Source organism: Megascapheus bottae, chromosome 36 (assembly GCF_031878675.1).
Source record: "Megascapheus bottae isolate mThoBot1 chromosome 36, mThoBot2.hap1, whole genome shotgun sequence".
Taxonomy (NCBI): Eukaryota; Metazoa; Chordata; class Mammalia; order Rodentia; family Geomyidae; genus Megascapheus; species Megascapheus bottae.
Window position 1 is genome coordinate 4665001 of NC_143544.1, and position 12827 is coordinate 4677827.

Sequence of the window (12827 nt, forward strand, 5' to 3'; positions counted from 1 at the left end):
TTAAAGAGAAGCTGTTTCTTTAGCGAGCTATAACTTTTTTTTCCCCCCAAAGCCCTGATTTAGAAATAGAATGAGACAAAAATTTGGATCCATCTTTAAAATTTTTGGTCCTGCACTGTTGGCTCATGCCCATAATCCCAGCCACTCTGGTAATCTGAGATCTGAGAGATCACGGGATCGCAGTTAGAAGCCAGCCAGGGCAGGAAAAACCAAGAGATTCATTATTTCCAATTAACCAGCAAAAAAAAAAAAAAAACAAAGTCAGAAGTGGAGGTGTGGCTCAAGTGGTAGAGTGACAGCCTTGAGCAAAAAAAAAAAAAGCTCAGGAACAGCACCAAGCCTGAGTTCAAGCCCCAGTACAGGCACACACAAATCAAGAGATACAGAGTACTTGCCTCGCAAGCACAAACTTACGTTTGAGAAGGAGAGAGAGAATCACCAGTATATACTGAGTACACTGAAGTGATAATATCTCTAATATAAATAAGACAGGAATAATATGATAGAAATAAACATGTCCAATATACATATAAAAGTGAAATCTAGTTCACTGGCTTCTCATTGCTTTTTTAGTGTGGCTATTTTTCTTTTTCTTTTTTTCTTTGCCAGTCCTGAGCTTGAACTCAGGGCCTGAGCACTGTCCTTGGACTTTCTCAAGGCTAGAGCTCTACCACTTGAGCCTCAGCAACACTTCTAGCTTTTTTCTATGTATGTGGTACCAAGGAATTGAACCTGGGTCTTTGTGCATGCTAGGCAGGCACTCTACCACTAGGCCAAACTCCCGGCCCCAATGTGGTTATTTTTTTTTTTAAACAAATTGCAACACAGGGAATTGAACCCAGGACTTCAGGCTCAAGCTACCTTACTGCTGCCATGCCCCCAGGTACCAGAACAATGTAAGCTGCATACCTTTGTAGCTTGAATTCTGGTTCCAGGGGAAGTGCCCCTCTAGGGAAGCTTGTGAAGACAGGCACTCCCTTCAGGGAGTTTACTCCACCGAGCCCAGCTTTCCCCGGCCGTTGGATTTTGGAGCTGCAGCTGATATTGCTGGTCCATAATGGGAAGTCAGGGGCTGGAAGGCCAGAGCAGGTTCCTCTCCCCAGCAGGCAGCCAGCCAGCAGGCTGTACTTCCCAGCCTAGCCTGACCCTGGCCCTGGCCCCCTGGCTGTCAGCTGCAGCAGTGCCAGGCCACTTGTCTTGCAAGCCTTCAGGGGAAAGGGGGAGGAGGAAGAGGCGAGAGGAGGGTGAGTAGAGGCACCCCAGTGAGTGCCTGGTGCTCCAGCTACCTTCAGAAGACCAGACATGGCCAGGCCAAGGCTGCTGCAGCTTCTCTTGCTCTTGGCCCTGCCGCTGCTGCCGTCCTCCCTGCCACAGCCCCACACCCCCCAGGGCAAGGCCACCATGGCTGGTCTGATCTTGTCTGTGCTGGAGAAAGCCACCTTGTTCCTGCAGGAAAGGCTGCCTGAAGTCAACCTGGATGCAGTAGTAGGATTCCAGGTGCTGGAAGGTGAGTGGGCCAAGGACCCCCAGAACCCCAGGCTGGCCCCTGGGAAAGCCAGCTGGTCTGCTCCTTCCCTGGACCCCATGGATACCTCCTTGCCTTCAGACAGACTGCTTTGATGGGGAAGGTAGGGGGAGGGGAGGGGGGGGACTGATCTTAGGGGGCAGGGAGGGGGGCTCAACCGGCCATTCTCAAGCTTCTCAGGAGAAAAGAGTTAAAGGTAATGTGAGAAAAGATTTGGAAATCATATTCTGAAAAGGAAAAAAATCCACTAGATGTTTCCTTCCTGTCATGCCCTGATTAAGGGAGGTTGGGGGGGTTCACTTTTAATGGATGTATATGGTTGGGGGACTCTTCCTGGGTGGAGGGTGGAGATATCACAGGGCCCTCAAAACCAGGCTCCTTTCCATTTCCTCCACTTCCAACCAGAGCCACCTGCAGAGCCCCAGAAAACAACCAAGTGTTTGTTCAGGTTTGGAAATAAAAGATCCTTGCAGAATGGACTGGAAAGAAGCCAAGACAAGCAGGGACAAGGAGACACATGCATGCACACACGCACACACACGCACACACAAGTGCACTATGGTTCCCCCCACACACACACACACATAGTACACTTGGTTATTTATCCACTAGCCCAAACTCTGGGATAAAAACAGAAGGAAGAGTGAAGAATCAGTCCCCGTAGACAGGGTTTCCCATCCAGCAAAGGGCCTGCCCAGAGCAAGCTGGGGGAGGGCAATAGAACTTTCTAGAACCTATGAAGATAGTTTAGGAGGCAGGCAGCTCCACCAGCCTCCCCTCCTCCCCCCCAGTCTCCCTCTTTACTCTGAACGAATGACTGGGCTTCATTAAGTGGTCTGCATGTGCCAAGTCTATTCCCCAATTCCGTCCTTAACTGCCAACTCTCAGAAGGGACCGTCGTCCAGGTCCCCTTTTCTGAAGGAAGAGAGATGAAATAGTTTTCTTCACCCCGTGAAAAAGTATCAGTCAGGACTTGAACCCAGGACTTCCTCCAGACAATAAGCCTCTGGTCCTAGCTGCCAGTCCAGCTCAGCCCCACAAAGGCTCAGTTTCCCCACCAGGGTGACTGATGAGTGGTCAGAATGAATGCCCTCCCTTCCCCTGTCCCCCTAGAGCAGCTCCGAGGCGTCCAGGACAAGTGGGCATCTGATCCCTTGCTACGGCCACTCAGCCTGCGTGCCGGGCAGCTGGCCACCAAACTGACCACTCTTCTGGACAAGGCCATCATCTACCTGGAGCAGAGTGACCCCGCTTACCTAAAAGGTAATAGCAGGTGGGGGAGGGCTGCTGCTCTGGGAAGGCAGCATCTGGATGGGCCCCACTGGTGCCAGGCAAGGCCAGGGGCTGCCCACACCAGCTGGCCACACCCAGCGAGCTGCGAGTGAGGAGTGATTACTCCCATCCTGGCTGCGCTCCAGGGTGGAGACCGGTGGGGAGCTTCGCCTCACCATTTAGCTCACGCCCCAGCCTGAGGGGTTGTGTCCCAGAGGGGCAGACCTGGTCTGCCCTACCCCTAGAAATGGGAACCCTAAAAAGCAATCTGCCCCTTTGCATAACTCCCACCCATAGTAGCATCTCTCCAGGGTCTTGTTTTGAAGGGAGAGGTTGGGCCTTGAAGTCGAGGGCTGCTAGCTCGCTAGGCAGGCATGGTATCACAAGAAGCCATGTCCCTAACTCTTCTAGCTCTGCTTGTTTTCTGAGATAGAAGCTTCTCCCCACCCCCACCCCCAACCAGCAGGGACTGGGATCCTCCCATGTACGCCCATCCTGTAGCTGGGACACTGGGATGTGCCACTGCAAACAGCCATTGCTGGAGATGGGGGACTCAGAAACGCTTTGCGTGGGCTGGCCTTGAACTGTGAGCCTTGTGATCCCGCCTAACAAGTGGCTTGGATTAAAAGGTGATCCCCCAGGGCCTGCTTTGCTCTAGTTTGGTTTTCACGTAGGGTGTAAGCTTTCACCCGAGCTGGCCTGAAATCGGGACTCCCTCACTCCCTTATACCTAAGAGACCCTACAGAGAGCCCATCTCAGGGGCCTGGACAAAGCTGCTCCTGGGGAGGAAAGGCAGGCGGCTCTGAAACCAGCTCTCAGGATCCCTGTCTGGGTGCTGCCAGAGCCACAGGGGCCCAGCCCAGCCCCAGTGAACTCAAATTAATGAAATCATGCACGCACGCGCGTGCACACACACACACACACACACACACACACACACACACACGTCTCCACTGCATGGTTAGGGGAACCAAGGTGGAGGCCCGCCCCTCACATCCAGCCTCTGCATCATCCTTGCGAGGCCTGGAGCTCATTCACCCAGAGTTAGGAGGGTCTGGAGTTTGAGGACAGACCTGCCAAAGTTAGCAAGATCCTGTCTCAAAAACAAGGCCACCAGCCTGTTGCCATGCACGAACATTAACTCAGGATCAGGCCTGACTCTGAAACTGCTACAGGACAGGGTAGGAGAGATACTGGAACTCATAGGCACAGGCAAAAACTTCCTAACAGAGTCCCAGGGTCACAACAGATTGGAGAGAGACTCGATAAATGGGACTACCTAAAAATAAAAAGTTTCTACACAGATAAAGACTTAGCTACGGAAATAGAAAGCCAGACAACTAGGAAGAGATATTTACCAACAATACATCAGATCAGGCAAAGGTTCAATAACCAGTATCAACAGGGAACTTAAGAAACTGATTCCCTCCAAACCCAACAAACCAATCACTAAATGGACAAGGGAAGTAAAAAGAGACTAATCAGAGGAAGAGGTAAAAGAAGCATATGAGAAAATGCTCATCATCCCTGGTCATGAAGGAAATACAAATGAAAACAACCCTGAGATACCACCTTACTCCAGTCAGAATGGCCAATATTCTGAACTCAGACAACATATGCTGGCAGGGATGTAGAGAAAGAGGAACCCTACTGCAGTGCTGGTGGGAATGTAAACTAGTACAGCCACTCTGGAAGGCAGTCTAAAACTGAAAATAGACCTTCCCTGTGATCCCGCCATACCACTCCTGGGCATCTACCCTGAGCATCATAACCCAGGATATGATAAGGACACCTGCACAGCCACATTCATCACTGCACTGTTCACAATAGCCAAGCAACAGAAACAACCCAGATGCCCCACAACAGATGAATGAATACAAAAAAATTCGGTACATATATACAATGGAATTCTACATAGCCACCAGACAAGCTAAAATAATGGCATTGGCTGGGAAGTGGGTGGAACTAGATCGAATCATGTTGAGTGAGATAAGCCAAGACCAAAGGAACAAAAGGCACATGGTCTCCTTGATATGTGATCAAAACAGTACAAGAGCAGTGACTCAATGTTCAGGTACTCCAGGTCATTGACATGAATTTGGAGATAAAAATATATCTCGGGCCGGGAGTTTGGCCTAGTGGTTAAAGTGCTTGCCTAGCATGCACAAAGACCCAAGTTCGATTCCTTGGTACCACATACATAGCAAAAAGCTGGAAGTGGTGCTGAGGCTCAAGTGGTAGAGCTCTAGCCTTGAGAAAGTCCAAGGACAGTGCTCAGGCCCTGAGCTCAAGCCCAGGACTGGCAAAAAAAAAAAAAAATATATATATATATATAATATATATAGACATATAAGTCTATGATGGTATATATATTCTGTAGACATATATTGATATATTATGTAGATCAGTATGTATCTATGACACACAAAGATTCAGCTTAATTTTAATTATGTTTTTAAATTTATGTGCTAGGGATTGCATATAGAGATTTTTTTCCATGAATAGTTGTTTGTAGAAAATGACATGTGAAATAGGATATAAAAACCCAGTGTTAGTAAAAAGTTTTAATTTAAAAGAAAAGGAAAAAAAAGCCAAACAAACCCAAGGGACGTGGCTCAAGGGGCACAGGGAAGGAGGGGGAAGGAGGAAGAGGAGAGCCAGGGCTGAGTGTGTGCAACTTGACCCCCCTCCACATGCCTCAGACTTCCTGGAAGGCAGCGGACACAGCCAAAGCCCAACCCATACTGTCCTTTCTCATTAGGGAGGGGAGAAATACTGGAAGGCGCGGCCTCCTGGAGCCAGGGCTCCCAGCCACCTCCCGCCTCTCCCCTACAGAGTTCCAGCCAAGCATCCAGCCGGGGTTTTGGAAGCTGCCCCACGAGTGGACCCGCACCAATGCCTCCCTGGTCTACTCCTGGCATGACCCCCATGACTCATTCTCTGAGGACAGCAGTGACTTGTGTTTGGTGCAGCTGCTGGGAACTGGGTGGGACCTCACTGTCCCTGCTGACTGAACACCCCAGGGGCCTCCCTCTCCAGACCCCATGTGTGCATGCAGGGGTGGTTGTCCGGGGGAACGGGGGGGGGGGGGGGGGGAGACATGGTTGGTAAACTCCTATCCAGCAGTGGAAACCCCAGCTCCAGTTTCCCCATGCCCTCCCAGAGGCCTCTGGGCAGACTCCCAAAGGCAACACCCCCTTCAAAGCCTTTGTTCCTCCTTTCAGGCCCACTCTGCCCCAAGCCTTTCCCCCGCTAAGACCAACTCTCTCCTCCAGACCAACCCTGGCACCAGGCAGCCCTCCAGGGTGGGCTCTGCTTGTACCTGTAGCCAGGCCCAGGCCACATCCCTTTCTGGCAAATGAAATCCACATCTCTTGGGTATACAAATGAGGCTCACACCTCTTCCATAGTCTCAGCGCTGTGGGTCCCCCTAGGTCTCCCCAGTTTATTCAGCAGCTGGGCTGGGAGCAAGGCCCCAAGCTCAGGGGGACAGGATGGGCACCCCATCTATCCTCTCAGCATCCTTTAGAGCCCAGCCTAGACCACAAGCCGACTCCACAGGTGCTGTGTTCTAGAAGATGAGTGTATTGGGCCCAGACCCCCAAGCTGTCCAGATCCAAGAGACCCGTTTAGGCCTGAGATGGGGAAGATGGGGGTTGAAGTCTCGGCCCATGGCAGGCAAGATGAGCCCCATACCTCCAGCTTCATCTCCCCAGAGCTAGGGGTGCAGCTCAGCAAAGCTAGCACCAGATGTCTGCATTGTTCATAGCCACCCCTCTGTCCAGCCTGGAGCCTATGGGGGAGTCACAGCTGGGGAGTAGGGGTGGCACAGGCTGTGACAACCCCGGGTGGCCTCCCCAGGCCAGATCAGAGGCAGCCCTGCGTGCTCCAAGGCTTCTGCCAGGCCCTCATGACCAAGGCCGGCCGCTGGGGCTACAGCCTGTCACACCAGCTGCTCTTCTTCCTGTGGGCCCGGATGGTGAGTGTGGGGCGGGTGGAAGGGAGAGGGCAGCGAGGTGGATACCACAGGCAGAGAGAGACCTTGTCTCCAAACCAAAATGGGGCTGGGCACTGCTGGCTCACGCCTCTAATCCTAGCTACTCAGGAGGCTGAGATCTAAGGATCCCAGTTCAAAGCCAGCTCAGGCAGGGAAATATGTGAGACCCTTATCTCCAAGTGGCCACCAACAATCCGGGTGGCTTATGAGGTAGAGCACCAGCCCTGAACAACAAAAAGCTCTGAGGCAGTGTGTGAGCCTCCAGCACCCAGTGAATACATTATTTGGCTCAGTAGATTCAACAGGGCAAAAGTTACTCTGGAGGGGGGCATAACTCAGCAGAAGAGTGCCTAAAATATGCCATGCCTGGGTTCAAACCCTGGCTGTTCTGACTCTGCCTTCTCCCCCAGAGTGGGACAGGGACCAGCCAGGCACTGAAGCTGCTTGTGGGAGAAAGGGCGGCAGGTCGATGCAGGACACAGCCTGGCTTTGTCAGCATGTCACCCACAGGGTGAGAGTTGAGCTGCCCTCGTGTACCCTAGCAACCTCAGACTGTCCAGAAGAAGATGAAGTTCTGGAAGGCTAACTTACTGGGACAAAGTCACTTAGCTTCCAGGTGGCAGAGCCTGAACTCGAGTCTTCCTAACCCCCACTGACGAGCCTTCTGAAAACATAGCCTGGAAGGAAAAGGAAAACTCATGCCCAAGAGCCTCTGAGATCTGCAGGTCCTCCATATGTCTCCTGTACACTGTCTCCAGAAAGGCTGTACGAAGAGTCTGTTCCGCCACAGCCAGCTCTACATCAGCATCTTCTGTGCCAACATGATGGCCCTGAACCAGAGAGCTGAGGCCAGCGGCTACGCCTACCCCACCCAGGACCTCTTCATGGAGAACAGTGAGCTGCCTGGCCTCTGCCTTGGGGACAGGCGGGGTGGGGGAGGGAGGCGGGGAGGGGAGAAGATGGTGTGCATGAACTCAGGGCACACTCACACCCTCACGCCTGTCAGACGAAACCAGTAAAACTACAGGATGGTTCATCCAGATTGAACTCCGGATAAACAATGGAGAAAGGCATAGTACTAGGATACCCCATGCAATATTTGGGATGTTTGTTATTTGTCTATTTTTGCTTTGTGCTCAGGGTGGCTATAATATTCATCTTTGTTTCCCTAAATCACGGAAGAAGACAGGTGTATGCTACCATGCCCAGCCATTGATTGAGATGATATCTCAAGAACTTGTTTTGTTTTGCTTAAGCTCAGGCCGGTCAATCGCCAAGAAGCTAGGATCAAAGGCTTGAGCCACCATGCCTGCCATGTATTTTGCTCTTAAGATAGGGTCGCACTAACTGGAGTTACAGACCTGTACCATCATGCCTGGCTCCAGTTCTCGTATGAGCAACCCAGTGATGGGGGGGTGCTGTGCAGGCACAGACCCGAGGGCCACAGAGACTCATCACTGCTGCCCTCCAGCTCATGTTGAACATCTCCCTACCCCAAACCTTCCTGGATCTACCTCACCAGGAAGACAGGAGACGGGAGCAATATGTTGGTCCCAGAGCAGGAAGGTGGTGGCCTTGGGGCACAGACCCATAGAGGGGGCTCTGTGCTTGTTTCCAGTCATGTTCTGTGGCATCGCTGGCTTCTCCGATTTCTACAAACTCCGGTGGCTGGAGGCCATCCTTAGCTGGCAAAAACCACGGCAAGGCTGCTTCGGGAAGCCCGGTGAGCTGCGTTCCTGGGCTGGTTGGGAGCTGGAGGGCCGGAAGGGGTGCGTTGACGTGGGGGCACTGAGAGACTGGTAATGTGTGTGTGTATGCGTGTGTGTGCATGTGTGTACATTCATGAGTGTCTGTGTGGGTTTTATGTGCAAATGCAGGTAGAAAACAGGTGTGGTAGCTCATGCCTGCCATCCCAGCACCCAGGAGACGGAAAAAGGAGGATCTTCCACCAGCCTGGGTCAAAGAGAACGATTCTTAAAACAAATCCAGTGAAAAACACAACCTGATGCTCCCCCGGCCCCCCTTTTCTGCCCGCTCCCCTTACCTCCAGATTTCAAGGATGAAGAAGAAGCCCCCGGCTCTCCCCCTCCCCCACAGCACACTCTGAGAAGAGTGAAGAGGCGGGAAAAGCTGTTCACAGGTGACCACAGTCCCCCACGGCACCCCCTGGCATGGAACCAGATGCCCTAGAAAACTCAGGCCTTGCAGTGCCCCCTGACCAGGTGGCCCCATACATCACGGGGGACCCAGGGCCTTGAAGTTTGGGTGGAAGGAAGGGCAGATGGCTTTGAAGGGTGGAAGGAAGGGTAAGGGAATGCAAGACGAACATGGTGGTGCATGCCTGCACCCACGAGGTTCAATGGGAAGGATCGGGAATGGGAGGTCAGCCTGCAATACACATTTTGAGACACGGTCTCCAAAAAAAAAATTTTTTTTTTAATGTCTGGGCACCAGTGGCTCACACCTGTAATCCTAGCTACTCAGGAGGCTGAGATCTAAGGATCCAGGTTCAAAGCCAACCCAGGCAGCAAAATCCAGAAGACTTTCATCTGTGATTAATCACCAAGAAGCCAGAAATGGAGCTGTGGCTCAAATGGTATACTGCCAGCCTTGAACAAAAAAAAAAAAAAGCTCTGGGACATCAACCCAAGCCTTGAGTTCAAACCCCAGGGCTGTCAACCGCTAAACAGATGTCCACAAGGCAGAGCAGAGAGGGGTAGCTTCTCACAGAGTAGGTGTCTCCTAGATGCTAGGGAACAACTGCAGCAAAGTGGGGTTTGTGTGAGGCCCCAGAGTGCCCACAGGACAGCTGGCAAGATAGCTGGGGGCAGGAGAAGAGCCCCGTGACAAGGTGTGTTGGCGCTCTCCCCCACTCCCCCCGCAGATGGCTGCTCCTGTCACAACACAGCCACGGCTGTGGGGGCTCTGGGCGGGTTCCTGTACTTCCTGGCAGCATACCCACTGGCAAATGAGGGGCCTCATCTGGCCACAGCATCACCACCCAGTGGCCACTGAGTGTGTGGCCCTGCATAGAAGGAAGGGGCAGCTGCGGAGAGAGTGCCAGGAGGCAGCAGCCCTGCATCGCCTTGCTGAGGTGGCTTGGAATCCGGACTGAACGGGGCCCAGGAAATCCCAGCGCAGTGGGGTGGGCCAGGCGTGAGCAGGCGAATACATTCACACCGCTGTCTATGGAGAGCTGAGTCTTTTTTTTATTCTGCTTTCGGGTCAGGATTTCCCAATCCTGTGTCAAGAGGACACAAGAAAGAAGAAAGGGATGGAGGAAGGGAGGGACGGAGGGAGGGAGGATCCTTTCCCCTAGAATTGTAGATTACCGCCCCCGTCTTTCTGGAGACAGTAATTCCTAGTCTCCACTATATGTGACTTTTCCCCCTGCACCCACTAGAGAAGCTGCTCCAGGATGTCCTCCTCCCATTCTCTTTCCTCCCCACAAACCCCAAGTCCAGGTCAGCCTCTTTGCTGACTCCCAAAGCCCTTTCCCTCCCTTCCCCACCATCACTCGCCCCTTCTCCATACCCAGGTCTGTGGTACCCCACCACCTCCACTACCTTTGCCATCACCAAAGATTGAGGAACATGCAGATAAAAAAACATGGAGGTCACCGGGCAGGGAGTTTGGCCTAGTGGTTAAAGTGCTTGCCTAGCATGCACGAAGACCCGGGTTCAATTCCTCAGTACCCCACATACATAAAAAAAAGCCAGAAGTGGTGCTGAGGCTCAAGTGGTAGAGCTCTAGCCTTGAGAAAGTCCAAGGACAGTGCTCAGGCCCTGAGCTCAAGCCCAGGACTAGTAAAATAAAAAATTTAAAAATAAAAAAAAAAAACATAGAGGCCAGCAGGATGGCCTATAATCCTACCTACACAGGAGATGGAGATCTGAGGATGGTAGTTCAAAGCCAGCCAGCCCAGATAAGAAAAAAAAAACAAAAGTGAGACTCTTATCTGATTAACTGCCAAAAAAGGTGGAAGTGGAGCTGTGGCTCAAGTTAGCAAAGAAAAAGCTCAGGGATGGTGCCCAGGACCTGAGTTCAATCCTCAGTACCCATATAAAGAAACAGAGGTGGGGGCTCTTCCCAGTTAATTCATGGACCCCAGTCAGGAGTCCGTGTTTCCCAGCAGTGGGTCGTTAAAGCTCCTCCTACCCTCCTATGGCAGGGGGGCCCCCTCCTCCCTCACTTGATCCACTCCCACCACTGCGGGTTTAAGTTATGTAAGAATCATCACCACATCCTGGAGCTTAGAGCCCTTGGTCCGTCTGGTAAATGTGTGGGGTTGGGTGTGTCAGTTAGGCCAACAGGAAGGTTTACCCAGGAGGTGACAAAGCAAACTTCTAATCCTCCCCCTGCTCCTCCCTCCCCATCATCCTGCCACCATACCACCCGGCCCCCTCAACCCCAGGCTCCTGGAAACCACTAAACAGCTTGCCGGTCTGGTGTCTCACGCCTGTAATCCCATCTGCTTGGGAGACGGAGGTTTAGACTGGCCTGGGCAAAAAAGAAGAGCTCCTATGTAAACAGTAACTCAAGCAAAAATGACCAGAGGTATAGCTGAAGTGATAAAGTACCTGCCTATCAAACACAATGTCCTTAGTTCAAACCTCAATACTATCCCCACCCCCAAAACTGTTCCGAAACTAGAATATCTCATACTTACTGAAAATCATGAAACTGTACACTTAAGACGTGGAAATTTTCTCATATTAAATTGAACCTTACTTAAAAAAAAAATTCTGTGCTGAAACTGAGGCAGGATGGATCACAACGTGGGTTATCTATCAAGGCCCCATTCCACAAAAGGAAAGAAAAAGAAGCCAGTGGCTCAAACCTGTAATCATACGTAGCTCCTTAGGAATAGAGATGGGAGACCAGTCTAGGCAAAAAAATAGTTCCCAAAGCCGGGCAGGCACGGTGGCTCACGCCTGTAATCCTATCTACTCAGGAGGCTGAGATCTGAGGATCAAGGTTCAAAGCCAGCCCAGGAACAAAAGGACCTGAGACTCTTATTTCCAATTAACCTCTAGAAAACGGGAAGTGGGGCTTGGCTCAAGGGTCGGGTCGTAGCCTTGAGCTGAAGAGCTCAGGGATTCCCAGGATTCCAAGGTCAGAACTGGCCAAAGGCCACTAGCTCCCTCAACTCCTAGTAGAATAGACAGAGATGAGAAAGGATTGCTTTGAAGCAGTGAGGTTGATTTCAAACCTGATCTGGATTAACTAGTGTTAGCATCCTGGATGCCAGTTCCCCCCAATCTGCAGCTGTATCACCTGGCCACATAATCCCCTAGATTAGCAGGGCTGGGAGAGGTCATAAATGACATGAACTGGACAACTGACAAAACCTGAACTGTATCAACAGAGCAGGTAGTCAGGCACCCACCCATGTGACTTAGGACCTTCCTGAACCAGCTCTCAACTCTACTCACAGTCCACACAGTCCTGGCTCCTACTGGAAACCAGAGATCTCTCCACATGATTATCCATGTCCATTGTCCTCACTTTTTTTGTGGGTCATGGCGTCTCACGGCTTTCCCAGGCCAGGCCCAGTGGCTCACACCGGTAATCCTAGCTACTCAGGAGGCTGAGATCTGAGGATCAAGGTTCAAAACCAGCCCGGGAACAAAAGGACTTGAGACTCATCTCCAATTAACCTCTAGAAAACAGGAAGTAGGGCTTGGCTGAAGGAGTAGGGTGGTAGCCTTGAGCTGAAGAACTCAGGGACAGCACCCAGGAGAGTTCAAGACCCATGCCCCCCCCACACATACACACAAACACACAAAAAGAGTCTCAGGGCTTTGTCGTGTCCGGGATGGCCTTTGAATGGCTAACCTCTGATCTCAGCCTCCTGAGTAGCTAGGATTTCAGGCATGAACCACCACGCCCAGCTCATTATCCTCATTATACTGGTGGTAGATACTTAAGAAAACATCCTGTCCTTAAGGGATGACTTCATAGAAAATCGGCCAATCAGGAGATTATGGTCTATAGATTGTACAGATGACAGGGGGAAACAGATAAACTCA

General features: G+C 51.6%; 1 protein-coding gene across 1 annotated transcript; it reads left to right on the top strand.

The window, feature by feature from the left end:
- The first annotated feature begins 1225 nt into the window (after positions 1-1225).
- C36H16orf89 (chromosome 36 C16orf89 homolog) lies at positions 1226-9984 on the top strand. The gene is made up of 8 exons (XM_090324779.1): positions 1226-1507; positions 2639-2788; positions 5634-5784; positions 6660-6777; positions 7554-7689; positions 8414-8518; positions 8846-8935; positions 9680-9984. Exons 1-8 carry the CDS (start codon positions 1303-1305, stop codon positions 9808-9810), a joined length of 1086 nt encoding a protein of 361 aa, XP_090180905.1. The 5' UTR covers positions 1226-1302; the 3' UTR covers positions 9811-9984.
- The last annotated feature ends 2843 nt before the right edge of the window (positions 9985-12827 follow it).